The sequence below is a fragment of the Uloborus diversus genome, chromosome 10, assembly GCF_026930045.1.
Source record: "Uloborus diversus isolate 005 chromosome 10, Udiv.v.3.1, whole genome shotgun sequence".
Lineage (NCBI taxonomy): Eukaryota > Metazoa > Arthropoda > Arachnida > Araneae > Uloboridae > Uloborus > Uloborus diversus.
The window spans coordinates 32,981,439-33,007,889 of record NC_072740.1 but is presented as its reverse complement, the minus strand read 5'-3'; the positions used below and the strand labels follow the sequence as shown (position 1 = coordinate 33,007,889).

The 26,451-nt window shown below is 33.0% G+C and overlaps 1 protein-coding gene across 1 annotated transcript; it reads left to right on the top strand.

Annotated features, from left to right (window-relative positions):
* The first annotated feature begins 377 nt into the window (after positions 1 to 377).
* LOC129231708 (nuclear receptor subfamily 2 group E member 1-like) lies at positions 378 to 26,451 on the top strand. Its single transcript, XM_054866070.1, is given in 8 exon segments — positions 378 to 381; positions 6,101 to 6,220; positions 14,440 to 14,535; positions 15,461 to 15,535; positions 15,982 to 16,127; positions 16,129 to 16,161; positions 24,544 to 24,646; positions 26,387 to 26,451. Coding segments are annotated over 8 exon segments (642 nt in total).

The following is a 26,451-nucleotide window of genomic DNA, read 5'->3' as shown; positions in this document are numbered from 1 at the left end:
TTTCGTTTCTCAAAAAGCATTTTTCAATTTCGTATTATTTTCTTCAATTGATCCGTCATTCTTTTCCTTTTTTTCTTTTTTTGCATTAACTATTTTTTATTTGATTTTTTATTCGTATTAACATGAAAACTTAGCAAGCACCTTGCGTTGAAGGAGTTACTTTTGTATAAAATCTCAGTTCGATCTCCGTTCGATTCTCCACCTCTTAACGAGCAGCCTCAGCGAATGAGGTGCCATTCTTCCCTAAAGCTCGAATGACGGGGGAAAAGGGGCGGGTCTTAGGGGAAACACGCCTTTCATAGCGGTGGGTGACATCTCCTAACTGGTGTCGCTTATAAATTGTTTCTAAATCCCACAACAAAGTTGGTTTTTAGAAGATGGGTAAGTGGATTACAAATATTTGCTTTTAATTGTGCGAAAAAATAAATTTAGAAATTTTATCTTTATGTATTTTTGCATAAAATCCGGAAACACATAGCTTTATAGTGAATTTCGACGAAAACAGTTGTATACGGTTTTTTCACAAAACATAGTTCAAATGCAAAATGTCTTAAATGTTCCTCATTAATGTTTTTCAATACAATTGTTTAGTTTTTTTGGGCAAAAGTTGATATATATATATATATATATTTCCCAGCTTTATATATACAGTCAAACCTCAATTTTACGTCCCAATTATCTACGTTTTTACCGTATTCCACTTTTTTTCCATCAGGTCCCACTTCTTCTGAAAACTAATAATGTTAATTTGTAAGTTTTTTGTTTATGAATTTGCCGCATTTTACTTTTTCCTCGGGAACAAAGAAAAAAAAAGCAATCTGCTTAGTTTGTGCTTTTTAAAAAATAACCCACGTGATTGAAAGTTAATCAATGAAAACAGAAATACTACAGCTCCATCCGTAGGTGACCTTATGGACTTATCACCCGCCAATGAAGATGAACAAAAAGAACCAGAAGCACAGATCGTCCTTCCTTTCAATATTGCAATTGAAGAGCTTAAGACTATTTTCTTAAGACCAGGAAAAAAACTTGCAAAATATTTCAATCATGGAAGCTGCTTGCATTTACTTTGAACGCAATGACTAAAAAACGATCCACTATTACGGACTATTTTCAAGCTTAACAGCCGGATTCGCAACAAAATGTGTTAAAATATCTAAAATGGGTATGTATAATAATTTTCCTTTCTTAAAATATAGCTATTATACCTTTTGAAAGAGTCATCTTTACTACTTTCATTTTTTTTGGTTTTTTTTTTTTTTTTTTTTTTTTGCTTTCTATGTATTTTCCGTTTTTTTACGATTTTTTTAATCCAGTCCCTTGAGAAACATAAAATCGGAGTTTCACTGTTCTCCACTAAATACCACAGATCACTTCTAGATAAATATGTTAAAGTTACAGTTAAAAATCCAATATGCTAAAAAATGTTATAAGCCTTTTTTTTTCTTCAATTATAATTATAGTTTATATTCACAGCATCTGAAATTTCTCTCATTTTTTTTACTTATAATTATTTGTATTTGTGAATAAAAGTTTAAAAGTTGATTTCTAGTTTTTAAAATTATATATTAATTCAAAATACATCAAATATTTTATATTGAAAAATTGCTCTCATTTAATTAAAACAAATGTTAAAACGTTTGATCCATATTAAATAGGAAAATAGTTTCGGTTCTAAACAGATTTTTTTAAGTATAAATATCAAATGACATTAGTAATCAATCCTTTTACAGATATTGCAATAAAGGAGCCCAACAGAGACTTTCAAAATTTGATTATTTTCTTCGCATTGCACTTAATTTCAAGCATTTTAAAGTTCTCTCTTTTTTTATAAACAATCAAAAAGACCATACTTTCTTTTTTTTTTTTAAACTAAAATACTGAGTTGCAAACAATATTTTATAAAATATTTTTTATCTGTCACAAAAAAAAAAAAAAAAAAAACACTAAACCAATTTCGATTATTTATTTATTTTTAATTTTCCTTTTGTTAATTTATTTATTTAATTTTGATCACATTCATTTGCTATTTCTGGAACAATAAGTAAAAAAAATAAACAAATAACCATGATCAACTTAGTTTTTGCTTTCGTACATGAACGTCTACATTTGGTTTTTAAAACTTACCGTTAATTTTCAATTCCTCAGTATGAAATATGGTTAAAAATCTATGGACATATGGGGGAGGGAGGGTTGACTCTTAACTGCTCTTTTAGCCGCGCCCCTAGTTTCTATAACAACTCCGTTACAGATTGAAATAGACTAGAGATTCCCTAAGTCCAAGCCACTGCGGACATCATCTAATATGTACCAATTTTGCTATCCCCCTCCCCCCCCCAGGCACGTCGAGCAACCCGCCACTTGTGCCCGTTCGAAAAAAAATAACTCCTTTGCAAAAAAAAAATTTTTCCTTTTTCTTTCGGGGTGGGGGGGGGGGGGGAGGGAGCTCTTTGAAAAAATATATTACATGATACTATTGCTTAACTGACCGTTTTTGATTCTCTATTCCTGTTGCTTAACTACAAAGCATAACGGTACGCCTTTTAGCTAATTGCTGGGGATCATCTTACCGATAAGGAAGAAGATTCAACTCTTTTTAAAGCATCCTCCGTTAACAGTTAACATCCGTAGTTAATTATAGTAATTTTAATTTTGCTTCCATTTTTTGTCTATGTAAAATTGAATTACTTGTAACATTGAGACCCGTACTAACTTCCATGCCCAATTTCAATTATCCTTTTTCTCAAAACTATAACTTCCCCCCGATTTTCTACACAGTCACAGTTCAATGACTCTTTGCTTATTTGCCGGGCGGAGCTTGATGTTATACCCTTCTGCCTTTCTAAAACGCCCTGCTGCCTTTTAAAATAAACACTGCTTACTGCTGTAACGCTAATAGTGTTTTAACGCTAATAGGGAAAGGCAGAAGGCTCCATATTTGCGATTGTAAATTTCGACTTAAGGTATCCGGCCAGTCACGACATTTTTTTTATATATATAAATATTGAAGAAAATATACTTCAAAGCTCTTTTTTTTTTGTTTGGTTCTAGGTGAAAACCAATAAAACTGGCAAAAAAAGCTTTAAAATTTTTTTTTAAGAAATGGGCAATTTTGTGCTTAAATAAAGCGTTTTTTTTTTTTTACATTACGTGACCCTCTATATATAAAAAAGTTCTATTGCATAATATGAAAAAACTATTATATACTGTTTTTTAGAAGGTTATTGTCTGAGTTTTGGTCTATTATATTTCAACAACTTCTATTTCTCTCTGAATTAAGGGTCAAAACATTACAAAATGCAAATTCATTTATTACTCAAACCCAAAATCCTTAAAAAATATATAAATATTCTGTTTTCTTAGTTCTTAGAACAAAACATATGTTCAAAACATACATATATCATTAATCAGCTTCAATCAGGGCTTGCCTTAGCTTATATTTTTCAACTATAATTTCATTGAAATTTATTTTTTAAACATACACTTCTGGTATCGATAGCTAACTTCCGGTTCGTTCTTGTTGATTCCATTTGACGAAAAAGCTGCTGTAACTTCCAAAATAATGTGAATTGAAACAAAGTAAGATATTTTTAGAAAGCAGAGATCTCAATTATTTATAATGAGAAATAAAACAAAAGTCGCCATTTTCATCAAAATTGGTGATTTTTACACTTGTCAGATACCAAGACATTTGGAGACATTAAAAAATACTCTCAGAGAGGAGCGTCATTTCAATACCGTGTCAACTTGAAGTACCCTGCACCTGTAAATGTTAATTTTTAAGCAACCTGTTGAACTTTCGGCTGAACTTTTCTGCCTTTGTGAAGCGCCCTGCAGCATTATCTTGCTACAGTTACCACTTCTTCTCACATGTTACACGAAGTTCACAATATCACGACAAAAATAACATTTTGCTTTTAAAAACTCCCCCTAACCCCCCCCCCCCCCATTCTTTAAGGATATTTATATACCTATTACATTTTTTCTTTTTTCTTTTTTGATAAAAACATGCTGATGTACGCTTAAAGTTTCTTGAAGGGTTTGTTTTGCGATCGCTAATTTACTGCATGCTTAAAAAACAGTAAGTGTGAACACTTTTGTATAATTAGGGTTGATGCTGCGGAAAACAGTAACTGTCACTGCTGGGAATGTACATATTCGTTTTGTATTCCCAGCCATATTTTGGCTAAAAAAATAGGCGCAAAGACTTTTTGATTTGCCCTCGTACTTAACTAAATTAATAATTACAATGTTTGCAAAAGGATTTTTTATTCTTGACATTTGAAAAATAAACCTTCGGTTTCCGAAGTCGTGAAATTCTTTCCACCACTAACCACATGATGCAAACTTCTGTTGTAAAATTTAATATCTTCTTTTTGTACAGCGACTTCATTGTAAAATCTTGCAAATTGACGCTGAACTGTTGAAAGATAAATGGCCAGTAAATTGGTAATAGTAATTTATCGACGTATTCGGAATCCGATCATGTAGTATTGTGTTAAAATAATCATTTTAATACTTTTGAATGGGTTCGTGAAACGTATTATAACTTGGCATCGGACATTTTTAAAGCAAGAACAAATTCGTAATAGATACCAAAAAGTAAACTAGATTGCGTACCTTTAGAAACAGCTGCGTAGTCTTTGGTAATTGAATAAAAATCTCGCAAAGCCAGTGTGATTCACGGGATAAATTAGTCGTGAAGCTCGGTGTAGTTTTGCTTGTATCAAACACATCTCCAATAACCAAGGGATTCCAACTCGCACTAAATCATATAATACACGATAATTTTCCTTCAATAACAGCCTATGCTGAATTTCAGGCGAAATAAGTCTTGGTTTTTAATGCACACTTTCCAAAATTTGAATCGCCAACAAAATGCTGAAGTTCACGAACTTCATCCTTCTTTGCTGTGGCTGTGTTTGTTGACTAACTGCACGTGCGCAGTTCCTATTCCTATTCAGAGTCACAACTGACTACAACTGTATTTATGTCGAGGACTGCATACTAAGTGCCTTGCCTCCATTATTTTATATACCGATAGATGGCAGCACCATCACCGGATCGAACAGTTAATGAGAATTTAGAACTAGTTCAAGAGCTAATAGCTACACGTGCGCAGTTGGTTGAGTTTGTGCATCCTGGTTGAGTTTACAACTCCGGGGAAGCTCTTAACCGTATCTTCTAACTAATGGGGATTATAAAATTTAGGAGTGAGAGAAACAAGGTCAAGTATATTAATGCAAGGTCTAACGGATTTGATTTATGCATTTAATGTTATATGACGGGCCTCCTCTTTCGAGCGGTCAGAAGTGCTAGCTCCGGCAGCTATTTTCATGCAGTACAAGAGGTTGCGGGTTCAATTCCCGTCCTCACCTTAAGTGTAATTCCTTTCTCTTTGTGAAGTAAATTTCGTTCAGACTTTTGTTTTTTGTGATGTAATACTCGCTGAGGATCACGGTACAATGTCTGTAACAATCATTAAAATAAAAAAACTGATTTGAAGATGTAAATTGAATTGCAGCAGATATAGTTTCATTACATCGTTTATTTTCTATATAATGTTGGAAGATGTTTCGTTTCTCATAAATATAAGTATCAAATTAACCAATTTTCTTGTCAAGTACAAAATCCGAACTTGCTATGCTCAACTTGGATAGCAACTTTCTTGGCACTTTACAGTTGTTTTTGTTCTATAAAGTTCAGCGAAAACGATACTGACAAAACTCTCACAGTGAAAAACTATCTTGAATACCTTTCTAAAGTTGTGTTGACCCTCTTTCCGAATGATCAAAAACGTTTATAAATCAGCTTTAGAATCAGGGATTGCACGGGGGGGGGGGGGGGAGAGAAGGGACACCTGTTGGCTCGGATCCGAGCCTCAAGTGGGACCGAGATTTTTAAAATGAATATGAAATATATGCAAGGACGTAGGGTAAACAATATGGAGTGGGGCCCATTAAAGTCATTTGTGTCAAGCCTTAAAATTTTTGTGCACGCCCCTGATTAGAAGTATATTTATTAAGCAACTGCTTTTTATAAATAGAAGTAAATATATATTTTTTATTTTTCCTAATAGGAAGAACTCTCCCGGTTCCAGTGTCCTGCCTGGTGTGTGGGGATAAATCGTATGGTAAACATTATGGCGTGTTCTGTTGCGATGGATGTAGCTGCTTCTTCAAGAGAAGCATTAGACGAGGAATTGTTTATAGTTGCATTGGTAAGTTTTTATAAATAGTTTTATACGTTGAAACCTTAAAGCATGTTGCATGCATAGCAACTTGTCTGTTTCGTAAATGTATTTCCATCAACTTGTCATTATTGTGAAGGGAAGTTTTACCCCAAATTTTTTCCTCTTTTATTGAAGTAAAACTTCTTACACGATGGCATTGAAATTCTGATCAGCAAGCTTTTAGTGTGGCGAAAAGTGTGGAGGGTAAACACTGCGTCGGGTAGAGGGGAAGCAGTGTCTCGCTTGGCTTCGGGTTGGAGAAAAGTGAGACATACTCTCTTTTCGCTTTCTTTCTTTCTCGCTGTCCGTGGTTGCGTGTATTGCGTTCCGGCAACATAGCGATCACTGCGTACAGCAGGCTGGTTGGTTATATACAGAGCATTTGTTGAAACACGTGAGTATAACCAACGCATTTCGAGTATTGTTTAGTGTTCTCGTTGTTTTAAATTTATTTTCATCATTAAAATTTACAATTTTCAGCTTCCCTGTAATACAAAAGTTTCGCTTATATCGTGTGTTTTTAAGACAACACACACACTCTTCATGTTCAATTATTTATTTATTTATTTATACTATTTATTAATACTTTTAGACGAAGTGAATTTTTTTTATCTATTTTTCTTTTTAATGGCAAATTTCTTTCAGATTGGATAGTTGCGAGGTTTTTTTTTATTATTTAACTTTAAATTCTTATCTACGGCGTTTTTGAATGATTTTAAGTGTACGTAAATTAGATGCTTTTGTCTTTGAAAGAGGGAGTTCTGACGGGCAGTTGAAGTCATTATAACAGGATTTTTCGGACTAGGCTTAGAGCTTATGGGTAAAATTATGCCTGACCCTTTTTTTTTACGAAGCATAATTTTTTTTTTTTCTATTTTGGAGTGGGAAGGGAAATTTATACTCATAAGAGCTCTGTTGTAACTTTATAGTACGAGCACAGCGTGCGTATGCAGCTACACTCTCAAAAATGGACTTTCAAATTTGACGAAATTTTCTTCGTTTTTGACGAAACCACTTCCAGGGATATGCTCCGAGCGAACATTTCGTCAAATTGAAGAAACTGCTTTTGTTAGCGGTTTGAGGATGCGAATTTCGTCAAATGTAACAAAATATTTCTTCATTCTAGTTTCGTCAAATTAACAATCATTTTCGTAGTTTTGAGAGCATTAGTTTCGTCAAATTAATTTCGTCATATATAAGGACGTTAATTTCATAAATTTTTGAGAAAATTTATTTCCTTTTTTTTTATTTTGGAGCACATTAGTTTTTTTTTATTTTTCAGAATACAGTCGAACCTCGTTAATTCGAACACGCTTAAAATAAATAACTGCTGAAATGAACTTTTTTGCAATCCTTGTCTTATTGTTTATTAGTTTTCGGAAAAAGCGAACCACGTTTTTAATCGATTTTAATGGTCCCTTTAAGTTCGTTATAACGAGGTTCGACTGTATTTTATAAGATTCGTGTGCGTGTGATCAAATTGTAACTTCAGAAGCTTACCACCGTAGTTTCCCATTTTAATGCGTATAGTCACTTTCACAGGCCCGTCATTTATGGGGTCAGGGGGTCAATTGACGCCCCCCCCCTCCCGTCTTGATTTTTGAACATTCATGTTTTTACACTTAACTGGCCGTCGTTTTGCTTGGTTTTCTGTAAAAATGTTATTGAGTACAGACTCTTTGCCATATTTGGGAAAAAATTGAAATAACGGGCCTGTAGTCCCCCCCCCCCCATCAAAAAAAAATACAAGTAATTGTTGAAAAAAGAGGCACATAAAATATGTCAAGCAAATTTTTATTTATGTAAAAATGCAAGCAAACAACTTCTTAAAAAAGGTAAAACAAATCATTGCAGATTAAACTCCCCATGGTATCTAATTAAACCCCCATAATGGAGTTTTCTTTTTTTGTCGGATATTTTCCAAATTTGGCACAGAGGTTCGTTATTGGAGGCTCGGGAATTCACACAAGGTCGTTTATGTCTCTCTATGTGGGGGGGGGGGGAGGAAAGACAATCCCGCATTGAGGGTTCTTTGTATTAAAAAAAAGTTTTTGTCGGATCTTTTTTAAATTTGCCACAGAGGTTTTTAGATGCTCAAGAATCACGCACGGTAGTTTTCATCACTTTATAAGGAGGGGGGGGGGGGGGGGGGGTCCTTGAAAAAAATCTAGTTTTTTTCGGATTTTTCCAAAATTTGGCCCAGAGGTTCTTTGATGCCTGGGGATTCACGCAGGGTAGTTTTCGTCCCTCTTTGGGGGGAGGGGCAACCCCTATGGTAGTTTTCCTACAAAAAATCCAGTTTTTGTTGGATCTTTCCGAATTTGGCACAGTTTCGTTATTTGATGCTCAGGAATTCTCATAGGGTGGTTTTCGTTCCACTAGGGGGGCAACCCCCATACGGGGGGGGGGGTTCTTATGAAAAAACAGTTTTTATCATATCTTTTCCAAATTTGGAACAGAGGTCCTCTGATGCTCGGAAATTCACACATGGTAGTTTTTAACCCTCCATGATGGGGGGGGGGGGGAGCAATCCCGCATCGGGGGTTCTCCTTATATAAAAAAAAGTTTTGTCCGATCTTTTCTAAATTTACCATAGAGGTTCTTTGATGCTCAGGAATTCACGAAGGTTAGCTTTCGTCACTCTATGGGGGGGGGGGGCAAGCCCCGATGGGGGTTTTCCTTGAAAAAAATTCATTTTTTGTCGGATCTTTCCAAAATTTGGCATAGAGGTTCGTTTATTGATGCTCAGGAGTTCTCATAAAGTAGTTTTCGCGCCGCTATGGGAGACAACCACAAAATGGGGGGTTTTCTTATAAAAAACCAGTTTTATCAGGACTTTTCCAAAATTGTCACAGATGTCCTTTGACGCTCGGGAATTCCCGTTTTCGTCCCGCTATGGAGTGGGAAACCATGTGTGTGTCGGGGGTAGGGGGGGGGGATCTTATAAGAACCCAGTTTTCGTCTGATCTGTTAAAAATTTGGTACATTTGTCATTGGATGCTTGGGAATTCCCATATTGTAGTTTTCGTCCCGCTATGTGTGCCAAATCCCACGGGAGTTTTCCTTATAAAAATCCAGTTTTCGTCGAATCTTTTCCAGATTCGGCCCAGATGTCTTTGATGCTGGAAATCCACATAGGATAGTTTCCCATGGGGTAGTATTCATATGGGTTACTACATTGTGATTAAAGGACCCTATATGCCAAATTAGAAAAAGATCTGACAAAAGCCTGGATTTTTGTACGGAAAACTCCCCTAATGAGAGGGGGGGGTGCCCCTAAAGCGGGAAGAATATTTCAAACTGTTTGGACTACATCGCGATGCATCGCTACATCGCGATGTAAGGATGGCGATGCATCACGATGTAGAAATTCCTACATCGCCCTGTCCTACTGGGAATATAAAAGTGCTACTTCCTCAGCAGACATTGGGTTCTGAAAAATAAATCATGTGCCACTTTTATGCACAGTTACATCGATATATGCTCGGGAGAAATTTGCTGGGGATTTTCTTCTTCATTGCATTGCATGAAAAAATTCTAGAAAAAAAAAAGATTTTTATCCAACTTATACCACAAATTTCAAAGAAAAAGTACAATAAAATGGACAGCTTTAAGTTAGCATATCTTTGTTCTAAAATTAGATACAGAAAGTAAAATTAGATTATCTTAAAAGAAAAAGCTTACCTTTTTCTTTTTCCAATCAATTATTTGTTTTATTAATTTTGCTTGTATGTAGAATGATTATTTGGCCAAATTTATGTTTAATACAGGAACTTTATTATTGCATGCATTTCATACTTCATACTTTGAAAACAATTCTCTGCCAAAATTACAAAAGGTATTTGAAAATATGAATCTTTAAAAAATGCAGATGTGAAATAAATCTTTTGTTAAAATTATTTTAGTGTAATGCTTGTTAAATAATTATAAAATATACCTTTGCTTTTTACCTCTAAGTTTTTATTATTATTTCCAAACATATGTAACATGAAATCAATGTATAATATACGAACACTCTGAATATTGTTATAATTATGGAAAAAATCTTCGTCTGTCTTGGTTCTGATTATCTCCATGGTGTTGAATCCATCCTAAAGAGTTTTAAAAAGAAAATATATGTATAATAAGTAAATGTGTAAGTCCATGGGTGTATGCTCTCATGCACATTGATCTTTTTTCTATTTCGAGGCAAGTTTTACGATTAAATGCAGCAGCTTATTTCTGAAATAAAGCATTTTCCCACAATTCCTTTCAAAAGTGTTCCCCTTTAGTTAAAAAGCTACGATTCTCTTGTGACTTTAAGGAGCATCTGATTTCATTTTCATATTTTTCAAAATATGATTATTTCGACGGTGACAGCTATTTTCCCAAGCAGATTGCAAGAGTGAGTTATTTTTACAGCGGATGGGCAAAATTTTTATTTAGGCAGACACACAATGATTTCTCTCAGTTGGTATATGAAATTAATTTTTGAATAGCGTTCTGGAATTAGTTTCTTCAATTTATCGACAATCAGCATTACTTAGCCATTAAACTAGTTAATTCCTTTGCATATCAAGTCGTAAATTTTCATTTTTTTTTTCGAGTTATAAAAAAAAAAATCAAGGGTGCGACAATTGTTGATCTGTGATTTTTTTTTTAATTTATTTTTTATTTCAGCCGACAGCCAAAATACACCGTTTTCTCCCGACTTTCGTTTTCAGATTTGTAGTTTTCTAGACGAATGTTTTCTGAAGTACTCCCTCCACCACAAATTAGTTCTATTAAGATACTAACAAATTAAGTGAGTACTGAATTTGATGATTACGATTTATTTTTACTTTTTTCAGAAATTTTATTGTGTTATGTTATCAATAAGCAGCATTTACTTACCGAGCCTTACCTCCTTAAACCACTACCAAATTAGAGTTAAAAACCAAGGGCTCCAACACTCGATTAATTGATAGTATAGTACCTTGAAATCTTTAAAAAATATTCAAACAAAATCATAAAAGCGTCAGAATTAATCAATCACTGGTACAAAAATATTCAAACGTCGCTCTACTAGTTTGAGACGGAGGGAGTATTACCAAGGAAGTATTACCTTTTCCCCAAGCATATTTGATTTCTAAAATATGTAATTTTCACGCAGTAAATAAAAAACACGCCAAGGGAGAAGAGTTGTCAAAGACAGGGGAAACCCAATAACATAGTGCTTTTCTTTGTTTGTGTCTTGAGAACTAATTAACAAATATCGATGGATTTTCTTTTTTTTTCTTTTTGATTATCCTTTCAATTTTTCAAATTAAAGTATAGCTGTTCGGTTAAAATTTCAGATATTTTACTTTGCATCCAGCAAAAATCACAACCGTAATTTACATTTGGATTGATTGGTAGTTCATCTATAAAATGCTTCTTAGTCTGGTTTCATGTAGACCCGGATTTCTCTTTTTTGTTGACAATACCTTGAAACGTGAAATATGGCAATAAAATTAATGCTCATTAATTTTAGCCGTAGAAACTATGTATAATAGAAAAACTCATAATTATCAAAAATCATGTAACACAAATTGACTTAGAAAAACTTATAAATTTAGTGTATTAAGTGTGGAAATAAACAACAAAAAATGTTTCTTTTTTATCTATTATCTATTATTATTTTCAAAACATGCTACTATATATGTATTTTTTTTTAAATCGAGGTTAAACATTAAAACTCTATTTTCATTAATTTATTTAATTTGCGGAAAAATTGAAAAATATTGAAAATATTCTGCTGAAAGATCAAGCACTAAGATAGAGTTCTTTACGGAAATTAATATCTTCTCTAATTAAAAATGATTTCTATTAAATTGATATTTACTTTACTTTATGTTTTACGCAAGTAAAAAAAAAGGCTCCACAAATAATGAACATAAGCTCTTATTGCTAGAAACATCTGCCGTAGGGAAAGAGATTATATAAACAACATGGGGTAAGCATTTATAAGTCCTGTCTACGAGCATAAAAAAAAGAGGGTATCATTTCGGATCCAAAAGCTGATATAAGCGATTTGCATTTATTTTTTATTGCATCAAGCGCTTTTTTTTCCTCGAGTTTCATCGGTTTCATTCAAAGATTGCTAAACAATTATTTTAACATATTTTCTACGAACACTTTTGTGTTATAAAGTTCTTGATACTTTTTGAATTATTAATTTCTTCAAAATCATATTTTATTTTGCTATTAAAATATTTCATGTAGTTTTTTAATATTGTTTACCCATTCCAAAATATTAATTTTTACTAATGGGTAGAGCAATATTTCATTGAAAATGATAAGTGTACGAACACTTTTGGGAGCAACTGTATAAATTATAACATTGAATAAAACATTACATGTAGAGTGGCAGAAGAAAAAATATCAATACTTATTGGGGAATGGTTACATATTTGTTTAAGAAAATAAAAATGCACGGTGAAAAAAATTTGAACTATTAAACTAAAAAATATACTTTGTTTTAACAGAATTATTTTTGTAAAATTCATAGAGAAGAATGAAAACACATAACCATGCAATATATTCAACGTTGAAATTAAAAGCTTCAAAGTTCTATGCCTTTTATAAAAGCGCTATATTTATCATCTGCGTTAGTTTAGCTACGGTGGAATTTTTTTTGTAAGTTTAAATTTGTACAAATTCTGTGGGTCATGTTTGACATTTTTTAACGAAATAAAGTAAGTACGTTTTTGGAAAATAATGTCAATAAACCAACATTTCCTTTTGCAAATAAAAAAAACAACGCTAGTTAAGCCTAACGTGGAGGTGACTCAAAGTTAGTTCAAAAAACACACAGAGTTCTAAACCTAATCGAACGGTTCGTTTTCAATTTTAATGTGTTTCAAAACATAACTATAAACACAACACTAAACAAAAATGTAACAATAAATAAAAGGAAAAGCACATTGCACATGCAAATTTTAATAAATACTAACCTTTTTTTATGAATCCTTTAGGATAATTTAACGAGCAAGTACAAGACTGAAACGAAAACTCCCAGAATGCACTGCAATACGACGAAATCGGGGACGAAATAATTTCGTCAAAAAGTTGAGATTTCTGGTTTTGTCAAATATCACGTGATTTGGTGACGAAAGGATCGTTGAAAATAACGAAATAGTGCTCGAGGATTGCCAAATCGTCAAAATTGAGCGTTTCATATTTGACAGTGTAGTAAATACACAAATAAATAAATCAAGACCGCCGCAGTCGCTAAGAACACAGATATTTCAGTTTGAAAATACGAAGCCCTCCTTGCCCAGTATGCTTCTGTTTTTGTTTTTTAGTAAAAAAAAAAAAAAAAATCAAGTAAAAATTAGTGAGGTAAATAAACCCGTAGTAACAACTGGGATCATAAAAAGAAATCTCAATGCAAGACCGTTGCCAGAAATCACTAGGGCTTATGATTTTCTTATATTTTCACTGATATGACGCAAATTAGTTTAGAACATGTAGTACAAAGTCGTTTTAGAATATTTAAAAGACCTAATTCACGACATACTTTGTCGTGATTTTCCGTTTCCATGGATCCATGCGCGATATCCATTTTATGCAATTTCAATTCATTACATAAGAAGGAGGAGGGATGAGCAACGATTCAGTGACCCTAGCGAAGGGTGGGGAGCGAACCCCCCCCCCCCTCCACCCGAAGGCATTGGTTTCAACATAAATGCAATTCTAATACAATAGTTTATGCATATGAAATAGCTGAATAGCTGTTTTGTTCAAAAAGCCCCTTTCAGAAGGCATTTTTGATCAAAAAAAGCCCCTCCAGATGGTATTTTGGATTTAAAAAAAATCCCTCCAGTAGGTATTTTTGGTCCAAAAAAAAAAATCTTCAGAAAATATTTTTGATCACCCCCCCCCCCCCCCCAGAAAGAATTTCTGGCTGCGCTAGTAGCGACATTATTTAAATTTAAACCCAAATGAAAATTTATTGTTGTGGTGTTTAGAGGGGGTGAGTGAGAAAGAGAGAGAGTTCGGAGCAAAAATAGTTAAAAAAAAAAAAAATTGATTAAGGCCTCATGATTTAGGAATCATATTTAAAATTAATGTTTCCTGTGTGCGTTTAAAAGAGTTTGAATAAATCTTTCGTGAAATCGCATATTGATTGCAGATGCTGCCGCAAAGTTCTAAGGATATATATGTATATTTCAAATTTATTTATTTATAATTATTGTTTTTTACAGCCGGAACAGGAAACTGTGTTGTAGACAAGGCGAGAAGAAACTGGTGTCCATTTTGCCGGTTACAGAAATGTTTTCGCGTGAACATGAACAGAAATGGTTAGTAAAATGAAATAGGTGTTTTGAAAAACTCTTATTCCAAAAGTACTTATGGTTACATTTGTACTGTTACTCAACTTCCATTTTCCTAGCTTATGCACTAGAATGCTCAATAAATGAATTGTGATGCAATTATGTGACAAAGTTGAAATTTTGACGCATCCAAGAACGTATACCAATTTGGCTTTTTTCAAAATGAATCATTTCCCCCGCGATTGGGGGATATAAACTTAAGAGATCTTGAAAATAACTATTACTTGCATTGAAGTATGTTGACTTCAAACAAAAAATTTTTTTTAAAAGTAAAAGTAATTTGGATTCTTTTGGGAAACAATGATTGTCGACTACTTTTTGTTCAGCAGAGGAGAATTTTCTGAACGAAAATATGTACCAAAATAGTACCTGATTTTAAATACTTCAAATGTGTTCAGCTGTGTGAAATGTATACCAATACACTGCAGGTATAAATTAAAAATTTTAGTGTATAATCTCTAGAACTGGAATTGTAAAGATTCATAAATACTTTTTCTCCTTTCGAATAAAAAAAAAAAAAATAAGAACCAAGGAAACATTTTTTCCATCATTTTTATGCACCCATGAGTGTATCTGACAAAAATATTAGCTTTACATTTAATAATAATAAAAAAAAAAAACTAAAAGGTCGACTTTTGTTTAACAGTGCTATTTTAGCAGAATGAAGGGTTTGTCACTTCGGTCATATAGACATTCTATTTTTTCAATTATGTATTTCTATAGAATTTCTATTATTTACATCCCTGAAGTTTTGACCGAACACTACCATTAGTATCTAATAATTACCGGACGCATTCACAATAATTATTAAGTTTTGATGCCGGTTGTCGGATTAGTGTTATTGACATCGAAAATAACGATGTTTTTTTTTTTTTGAATTTATTTTTTCCAGCAGTACAAGAGGAGCGAGGACCCAGAAATAATAAAAAAGTGACAAAAGACAATCATGATGTTTCTAATAGTCATAGTAATGCAGATCTTACTCCCAAGATTTCACATCAGATCAACAGAGCATTCAAAAGCAGTTTGAATGGCGAGGCACCAGTAAGTGCTTTTCGACCAGTTTTTCCTGGATCTAGGTTACCAGCAATAACACCTATGCCTTTTCAAACACAGTACGTCATAGGTAAGAAACACATTTGCATTACTTTTTCTTTATTATCACTTTTATGGAACTATATTTTGATGGACGCAATAACATTTTTCACATTTTTAAGAGGATTTTGGGAATGTGGGGCAAGTGAAATAAGCGGAACCTCGGAACTTTCGAGGACTCTACTGTATTTAAATTTTCTTATAAAATAAGAATGATTACGGCTTTTATTTTGATCACCAAGTATGCTTGTTGGCAAAACTAGAAGTTTTATATGCTGGAATTCAATAACTGATACATTATACATTTCTATTTTTTAGGTTGTACAATACCTCCAGAAGCATCAATGGTTTTTCGGCAAATTGCAGCTCACATTCTTTTGGTGAGCTTTAGGAGAGCTCGAAGCAACGATCTTTTTTGTTCTCTTCCACCCACTGACCAATCTGTGATTTTGCAAGACGTGTGGGAGCGAATTATTTCTTCTTCAAGCTGCTTATTGGGCCTGTGGATATTTTAATTGTTGCAAAGCATATTGAAGAAGAAGGAAAGGTATTATTAAATTAAAATATTTTTACGGTAGTATTTTTTAGTAGTTTTATTTCCTAATTTTTCTAGAAATTCGACTAAAAGTGTCAGTTTTACAACATGTATATAGAACTTTTGAAAGTATAACGTATAAATTTCAATATGGTAAATTTATGTAATGTACTTTGTTAAATAATTTACGTTCTAACACTAGTATTTTCATATTGCCACTTTTACTGCAATGCATGTAAATAACATGCACAAATGAGTTTTTTCTGCAGCAAAAACTTTTTTTTTTTTTGCATGTGTAATTAATAGCATTTTGGGCATCGAAAGGTAAAACGAAGATTTTAACTTTCAGTAAGTCAAAAATTATACGATTGTGTCAATCTATCCAGGTTCATGTGATTGGTTATGCGCAACTATTTTATAATTTTCGTTTTAGCTTTATACTCACATTTCTAAAAGCAAAAGATCAAAGATGTTTGAAACCATTTTACTTTTTTCGCTACACTTGACCTTTTTTTTTTTTTAATAGAGATCATCGGAAAACCGGTTTTCACTGTCAAGAATGAGATTTTTAGACTTTGCATTTTGGCCCAAATTTATTTGAACTATGTTTTATAGCAGCTCATTTTATTTTTTTTGTGTTAAAGCACATAAGATACTGGTTTTCACATACTAAGGTAGGTTGTTGTGATACTTAATAATTAAAATAAAAACAACAGGCCGAAGTTAAAAGTCAAACCTTTTGCTAATTTCATACACTTGTGTTTCCGACTAGTGTCCAATTTTAATATTCGTTATGTATGTAGGGAACTAATGAAAGTGCCTTTTCGCGCATCGTAATTATTTAAGTTTCTTCTAAGGCTTCCGGCTAAAAAATAGAGGGTTGGGTTAAATTTACCAAGGCAAAAGGGATGGAAGGAGGGGGAGAAGAATCCCGCCCCCCCCCCAGAAGCTGCGGTTTTTAGTCACATTGTCAATCCAATTATGTTAATTATTTGTGTACATGCAAGGACTTTTATACCCCCCCCCCCCGTTCCTCCCGAGGTGAAAATTCTGGCAACGGTAGTGCAAAGCAATAACGCATTTTTTACTACTGTTTACAATCAGTTGCAGATTTTTAGTGAACTTGAAGTCTCTTGAATGTTTTTGAGTCCTGTTTAAGTCTTCATAACAATCATTCAACATCAATGGAGGGGGTCACCATTTTTAAAAATAATGTTTTTTTTTAAATTGCAACATAATTTTTTAATTATAGTTCATGTTCAAAGTATTACTTTGAACATGAACTGAGCTGCCATCATTTGAGCTATCAATGTGGGCTTTGAATCATCGTTAATTAAGAGCATTATTTTTTTGCAATTCATTTGCTTGTAATCGGTTTGCTTTCGAAATAAAGATTGCTGTCTTCGAGCAAATATTAGAGTTTTTCTATCTTTTTATTCAAGCAGAAATGAATTCGACCAAAGTCAGACGTCTTGGTATCAGAGCCATGGTATACCCACCACGGCTTCCTTCACAATCTTTGCCATTCATGCGCAATTTTTCATTTTTATTCATAAAAATTTGTCAAGAAATAAGGAAAATACGATTGCAAAATAAAATTTTTATTTCCACAAATTCTCGAAAAGTTATAAATTCTTACCTTTAAAGCAATACTGACCCTTCAAGGAAAAAGACTTAAGTCACAGACAGTGAACAACTTACTAAAACTCTTACAGATAACGATAAAACTGATGTTTCACAAGAGCACTTGGAATAAAATCACAGCATAACAATTTGTGCCTTTAAGTAGTTAAGTTGGCATCAAATACAAATAAAATACTTTTTGAGGAAATATATTATGACACATTCATATAAAACAAGCCCGGTTTTACAAATTTTGGGCTGCAAAAAATCGGTAGAAAAAGTGTAAAATTACTTTATAATTCAAGTTTTAAAACTCTGCTTTCAAAGCTACCATCTTATTTTTCAGATCCCATTAGCTTTTCATATAACATCAACCCTTTGATTCAGTTTCATTCTAGTTTTCTCCCTTCTAATTTTTTGGAACTGTGAGTTGTAATTACGATATTTCGGATCTTCTTTTCCCCCTCCTCAATATGAATTGAAATTTCGGGGAACATAACATTTTGCATATTTAATGCAACGGCGGTTTTTTTTTGTAATTTTTTTTTTTCTTTTATTGTTTTTTTTTTCTTTTCTTTTTTAAAAATGCTCGCGGTTTTTATAAAACTGTAACATTTACATGACGAACTATAACATTGTTAAATTTTTTCAACTTTTGAGGATTTGTTTTCTTTAATGTATTTTAATTTTTTTTCCTTCAAATAAACATTTTTGTGACTCCTGGTATTTTCATTAATTCGCTGATGCTAATAATATTATAAACATTTTCAAAGTTTAAAATTCAAATATATACATTGATTTTTTTTTTTTTTTTTTTTGAGGAAGTACTTTTTGAGGAACCACAGATGTAGTAACAACTGGATGTACAACAAGAAACCGGTTCCATGGGCAACCAAGCAATTCTAGTAGACGGGCAAGCGTTCAAAAAGTGCATCAACGCGGTTAGGGGATGCGCGCAAACAATTTTTGTCGTAACCTGATCGGATGCAAACAGCTTTGCATCCTCGTAGGCTATGCGTTTGCCAGTTTCTTTCTAGTTTCGTGCGTTCAAAAGCGGGCAGTGGCTGTCGCTACGGAATTGTTTATCTAAATATTCTACATCTATGAGTGGCACATCCCTCCCCCGTCGTGAGGTCTGCGGGTATGTTGGTCTGGGCCTGATGTAAAAAGTTACGGCAATAATAATCACGGAAAAGTTAATAATTATATCAACATAAGTATGTGATTACTTACACATGAAACGTAAGCACCTTTAAATCAAGGTATATTTCAAAATAAAGAATTATCTTGCGAAATGCACAACAATTTATTTACTTCCAAAAGATTCAAATAATATCATATCATTACATAGAGGATGACTACAAGTAAATTACCCTTAGAATTGACATTAGATTAAACTATGGATACATAGGTAGAGAAACATAATCAATCCATTCGTACGGGTGTGACATTTAATAGCTTAAAATTTAGCAGCAAAAGGTATTTTTAATACTCATTTACGGCTGCCTCCTTATTTATAGATTTTTCAACTTTTTCACCCATAAGCCAAGATCTTTACCTGATCTTAAAGTCAGCCTTTCTTGACATGTTCACAACATTTTGGGGAAAACAAACTGCCGTGAACTCTGGAAAATGCAATCTTGCGATCCCAGATGATGGCAGTTGAAGATGATGGCCGTTATGTAGAATATGTTTGTTGCAGTAAACTATCGAAAATGCATGTAAAATGTGCAATTCATTTTAAAAAGTGCTCCCCAGGGGGTGAAAGTTTGGCCGAATTTTTTATTTTACTTCCTGAAACAAATTCCCACCTCTTAATCATACTTTATACTACATACTTTTTCATTCTGAGTAATACTTTCGTCTGTAGACAACTTTAATATAGTATCGTTTACTTATGGTCACCCTATACATTATAGAAATATTATACATTTGCATTAATATTAAACACAAATAAAATCTTTTTTAGGAATATATTATAAGTTTCAGCAAGAGGCAATCTGCTTTTTATAAGTAATTAATGTATTTTATTCAAACTATATTTTATAAAATTTTGGCATTGATTAATTTGACATTAGTTCAGAAACTAATTCTTAGTGTAAAAATTAAATCAGTGAAGAAGCTAGCTTATACTCCAAAAGAGTAATACCGTCTGAAACTTCTCATGTATCTGATAATGATCAGTGTGGGATTACATTCCTTTTGAGTAGAATTCATGAAGGCTTCGAGATTTGTGGGAACTGGAACCATAAAGATGTAAGATCAAGCACACACACACACAGTTCCTTACAAATTAAGCATTAAGAAAGGTATATTTTGATAAGGAATAGAGACAATTTATAAACCTCTTATTAGATTGATATTGCCTTCTTACAACATGTTCTTAATGCATTTTATTGATGCTTTAGAAAACGCTTATCGTGGTAGGATTTATGTGAGATGTACAAAAAATCATTACTTTGCAAGGAAGGTCTATTAATACTATCACACAACTCTTACTTTCGTGATGGTCCAAGCTGGTATCGTCTTAAGACTGACAAAAACTAAACACAAAAACATGTGGTGGATACACAAATAAAATAATTTTGGTGGTGTTTTTCAAGCAAGGCGGAGTTACCATATCGCAAATGTCGCATTTGCGAGGGGCCCCCATGACCATAGATGCCCCGTAGGAGATACAAAAATAACATGATAGATGTTTGACATTGTTCCGTGAAGACAAAAAAGGGTTCCAAAAATGCACATGATAAATGTTTGACGTGTTAGACAAAAGAAGGGTTCCAAAAATGCACATGATAAATGTTTGACGTGATAGAAAAAAGGGTTCCAAAAATGCACATGATAAATGCTTGACGTGATAGACAAAAAAGGGTTCCAAAAATGCATATGATAAATGTTTGACGTGATCGACAAAAAAGTATTCCCAAAATGCATTGCGATGAGCTTACAAACTAATAAATCCGCTACTCTTCTCAAGAGTTTGAAATTAGTATAAAAAGCACTAAAATAATACAATGCCATGTAATCAAATCACTTACTAGCACTATATGTTTCTTCATTCTGGTAGCATTCTTGTTTGAGACTTTGAGACAGACTTTCGAACGAGTCATATTTGTCACATTCATGTACAATAAAAAACATACTCTTACCTAATACATTATCATCTTAGAGGAAATGTTATTATGTACTGTACTACCGTAGGCGTAGCGTGACTACGGATGGGGAGGGGGGGGAGCACAGGTCAGTCATTTCAGGAGTGTAAGAGGAACGTTTGATAAATCACTTAGAACAGTCAACAGTCACCCAAATACAATCATTTTTTCCATAACGTAAACCAAGCTAATGTTGATATTATACAAAAAAAAAAAAAATAATAATAATAATAATAAATCGAAAAATAGTAACTAAAAGAAGATAAATTAAAATAATAATGCAAAAAAGGTAATGAAAATTAAACGCCAAAAGATATAAAAACACCTTTGCTTAATTTTATGAATTCTAAGGTTAAAATCAGATTAAAATGATAAAAGCTGCGAATTCAAAAGTAGTACGGGAAAAAACACCGACGTAAACGATTATAAGTATCAGCATTCTTAAGTCTGTTATATGTAGTATATATTTAAGTAAAATTTATAAATTAGTATTTAAATTATCGGCACAAATTATGTAATGCAACATAATTTTAGACAAGAATAAGTAAATTTATTAGGAGTTTTTAAGTTATTTCCTATTGTATTTGCCGAATTTCCTTTTAATATATCCTCTTTTAAAGATTCCTTTTAAAAAGCAAAACTCTTGAAAAATTTACCGTCCTGTGTCCCCCGAACGCCCAGGTGTCCCACAACTTACTTTGATGTTGATACTCGGACAGACAACGCACTGGATATAACATAAATCTTGGTTTAAGATGTCGAAAGCAAGTGAAGAAGTTTTTTAGGAACTTCTTTGTTTACTTTCGAACTCATCGACCATTTTAAGCGCTTTAAACTGAATTATGAAATCTTTACGACACCTGATATCAAAATTTTGCATTCTTTTCCCTTATACAAGTCTTAGAAATTCTAGATCGAATTATTAGATCTTACGTACTTCAATCAGTTCCTTTACACCATCACAAATTTTCCTTGTTGGAGGTAAATTTTACGATTGGATTTATGAAGTCACTGTACTATTGATATTAGATACGAAAAATTTTAAATTCTTCTGCCTGATGGAGATCTTCGTATAAGTCTCTACATAGACGAATCATTATAGAGCAGTTCCTTGAGCAGTTTAGGGCTTGGGCCTTTGAGCAGTTTCCTTGAGCACTCATTTTCCTATTACTGAAGGTTTCTTTCTCACGGAAAGATGACGAATAGTCTTTAATGTATTTAATGAGTAACCGACACCATAGTTTTTTATTAGGAACCTAAAGAAAAAGAGAAATATGAATTAATCTTCATTGTTTTTCCGGGTAGTTAAATAATTTTTTTTTTCTTTGCACTGATGATGAATCGAGCATCATCAGTAGGATTTTACAAAATTACTTTTTTGTGTCACACTTATAAATCAGATGAAATATAAACAATTTTATAAAGTGACATCAAATACGCATGCTTTTAAAGTCGTAATCACTACTCATATTGAAATTGAAGTGCTATGTTGTTGTTATTCTCATTACGGCGTTTAGTTTTGTTACATACATTCTGAAGATGTTAAAAAAATATTTTAAAATTAATTGTCATTTTTATTAATCATTCGTATTTTCTTAATTGTCATTTATTCAAATAAAACTATAAAATCATTATCAAATTATCTGTCACTTAAATAATTTAGAAATATTTTTGATGCCTAATAGAAATGGCACGGTGAAATTCTCGCTGTGTTCTAAAGCTTCACTTTTTTTTTTTTTTTTTTGCCAGACTTGTATTTTTCTAACAGCTCACGTAAAACGAGTAAAATTCTCTAACCAAAGAGTTTTACAGTTTTACAGAAATATTAGGCAACTTTTTGCTTTGCGGAAGAAAAGAAATCAAGTAAAAAGAGTAACTTAAACAAGCTCTTTGACTTAAATAAAGCCAAATTTTTGAATGGGAAAATCATCTTTCGACTGATCTATTTAAAAAATATAGTGAAACTGATGGTGCGTAATATGAAATCTTACTGATGGTATTATGGAAACCCTTAATATCTTTGCGATGAATGATATATTGCAGCGTTTCTCAACGTTTTTTGATCCGCGGACCGGCAAGTACTTTTGAAAGAAATTCACGGACCGGTGAGGATTTTTTCCTTCTTTTCTTTCTTTTTTGGTGCAAAAAAAAAAAGAAAGAAAAGAAAAAAAAAATTTGCCTTTGCCTTTGTGAACCATTAAAAACATGTTTTTTTCTTTTTTTTTTAACGGACAGGGAGATTCTCCCCCCCCCCCTTTTTTCTTTGCAAATAAACAAAACAAAGCAACAAAAAATAAAAAGAGAGAGAGAGAAAGCTTTAGGACTCGGAGTCCGTCCCGCCAAACATTTTGCAAACGGCTGAGGAGCATTCCCTTTTTTTTCTTTTTACAAAATAGTAATAATTAATAATGAATTTAAAAAAACCATGAATAAAACTTCACTTTAAAGCTTGTACTTTACTTATTAAATAAGTTACAAAAAATATTTAAATGTTTAAAAAAAGTAATTATTATAATAATTATACATAAATAAATAAATATTGCTGAAAAATATTTTTTTTTGTTCGAGTAAGGACATTTTTTTTACGTGGAAAGGCACAACCTCTGAGAACCGGTCACATTTTTCAACGGACCGGTGCCAGTCCGCTGAACCAACGGTTGAGAATTGCTGATATAATGAATTATCAGTATCTATCTCAATCTGTAGGTAGAAAGCACTAATATGCAGGAGGAGTGGTCAGTTCAATTACGAGGGTGTGTTCATATCGAAAAGTTGTATTATATTTTTAGTGTGTTTCCAAAACTTTGAAAGGGTAAGTCCGAACATTTATTTTTGTTCTGATATCAAGTAAATGGTAATTGTCCGTAGTAATTAATCGGCTCAGTAGGATTTGTTGTATTGATTTTCATTCGTTAATCTGTTCTAATGCCTCCCTCACGTTGAATGAACTGGGGGCCAACAAGACAGTTACATTTGCGGTTATTGCTAATAAAAATCCTAATATTTATTCTTAATTTTGTACTCCTTTTCTCTGAATAAATAATATTTGTTCTTTTTCATTTAAACACTGTTATACATTCATTTTCATTGTAAAAAACCTAATAAATATATAAAAACCAAATTAGAAGAAAAAAACACTAGTGCCCCATATTATCTGAACCTCAAAATTTTGACTTGAGGTCGCGACACTTTTTTTCTTTTTTCATAAAATCAAAGTTTGGCCATATGGTGGTAGCAGGAGACTAAATTTGGAACCGATAGTGTTTAGTTTATATATAAAGCTAGTTTACACTGGAGGACAAGGTAATTTTTTGGTGGTTTTTCAATAGAAAATATAGAGAAATAAACATTACATTCTATTACATATCGTGTAAAACTTCATAAGCACCTCAATTTCTTATGAAGACCACCACTACAATCAGTGCAAGAAAATTTAGAATTTAATCAGCATCTTTCTTTCCTGTTATCTTCCTTTGTTTCCTTATCAGCATCTTTCTTTCCTCCCCCCTAATATCACTATCATCATTTGCATTTTATTATTATTTTCTATTATTACTATAATTTTAGCAGGTTCTTCCGAGAAGGATTGTTTCAGCTATTATGGAATGTAGGCAATTGCAACTTGATCCTCTGGAACGTTCTTTGCTGGAAACAATAATTTTGGCAAGGAAAGGTAGGTAAAAATAAATTGAAGCATTTAATATTCAAATCAGCACATTCCATGAGTTTAAAAAAGTTGTTAAAATTTATTTTCGTAGTTTAATATTTCTTTGTCTACCTTATCAAGCTGTAAAGTGCTTTGGAACGAAATCAGATCAATCAGGTCGAAAACTGCTGTCCAAAAGCGGTTTTATTTCAAATCCTGCTCAACCCATGCTTCTACCGAAGATGACTGCAAAAATGATGCACGGGAGATATCAAATTACGAGGTGAAATTTGTTAGCTTTAGACAGGGGAGCTTTCAAGAGTATCAAGAGACACAAAGCTATTCAAGGACTCACTAGTGCAGTCAGAATTGCCTTCTGGGAGTGGTATTTTGATCAAAGCACTCCTTACACGTGTGTATAAACTACTATGTTAGGAATGACCATATTAATGTTAAACCAAGGTCTTGGGACGGGGAGTAGTGTTACCTCCCCCCCCCCCCTCTTTAACTGCAACACTGTAGGATCCAGTGGCTACTGGCGTACTTGTTGTACCCTCAAAAATGTAAGACCATGGAAAAAATATAAATTCGAATAAATAACAAGTTACACTTATGATTTATCAAATGTGTCGGATGGGAAAGAAAATAAAATCCAAAGTATGAAAATGATTTGCTAATTATAATACACTGTAATTAAAAACTAATTTTGATTTACCAAACTAATTGGCATATTACATACCTATTAATATTATTTGTTGATGGAAAAAAGTATAAGCTCGTCAAATGTTCTGGCAGAATATGCATTTTCTCCGATTCATGGGCGCCCATATGCAAAATTGTAAGGGAGGGGTCTCAGATATTTTAACCATGGTTTAGCCGGATATTTTTCCCATGGAAGCAGATTTCAGGACAGATTAGAGTCATTAAGATTTGACATTTTTGACAACTTATTCATTAATGACTGGAGAAGAAATGTTTTTACATTTTTGCAAAGAAAAAAGTACTAAAACCAAGGAAGTTCTAATTACTAAGGGGAAGGGGGGCTCGAGCCCTCCCTTGCCCCCCTATATGGGCACCCTTGCTCCGATTTGAAAAAGCAAGAAATCTTTAAGGCAACCTAACGATCATTCATGTAAGGTTACTTCAGTATTTCTCTGTGCCATTGACAACGATACCCCAGGCAAACATTTGCCTAGATGTAGAAAGCGGAAAAATCCTCGGTATGAAAGCTAGTGGAATGAGTGACGACAGATATTTCCCAAGACTATCATCAGGTCTATAGATCGGTTTTCAACATTTTTTTTTTTTAATCCTACCAAATCATGGTAAATAAAGTGCCCAGAAAGACCAAGCGCATATTTTTGGAGGCAAAAAATCGATCGTTTCTCGATGTATGGGCAATAAAAATTGTTTTCTTCTGAAATATTCCGTGAAAAGCCTAATTTAGTTTTAACAGTGTACATTAACTTTTTGGGTTCTGAGTTTGTTTTTTTTCCAAATATCCCTGGAATCCCAAATAGATATCTGAGTTTCTGATTCTATGCCGTTTCTGTCCCTATCACTCCCTTCCTCTGCAATGGCATTGTGATTTTGTATCTCTGCGAACAAGGCAAACAAAATTTCTTTCGCATTTCTCCTGATAACCACCAAGTAGTGTTCAATATTTTCCAGGTAACTATCTGCCTCGTATTGCTTGAAGGGAGACGAAATATAACTGACTATACATTATATAACTATTTGCCTCGTATGAGGTTTATTATGATACAGTGCCGTCAGAACTGTATGACTTGAGCTATTACAAAACCCTACCGAAGAGGTTAAAGGATAGTTAA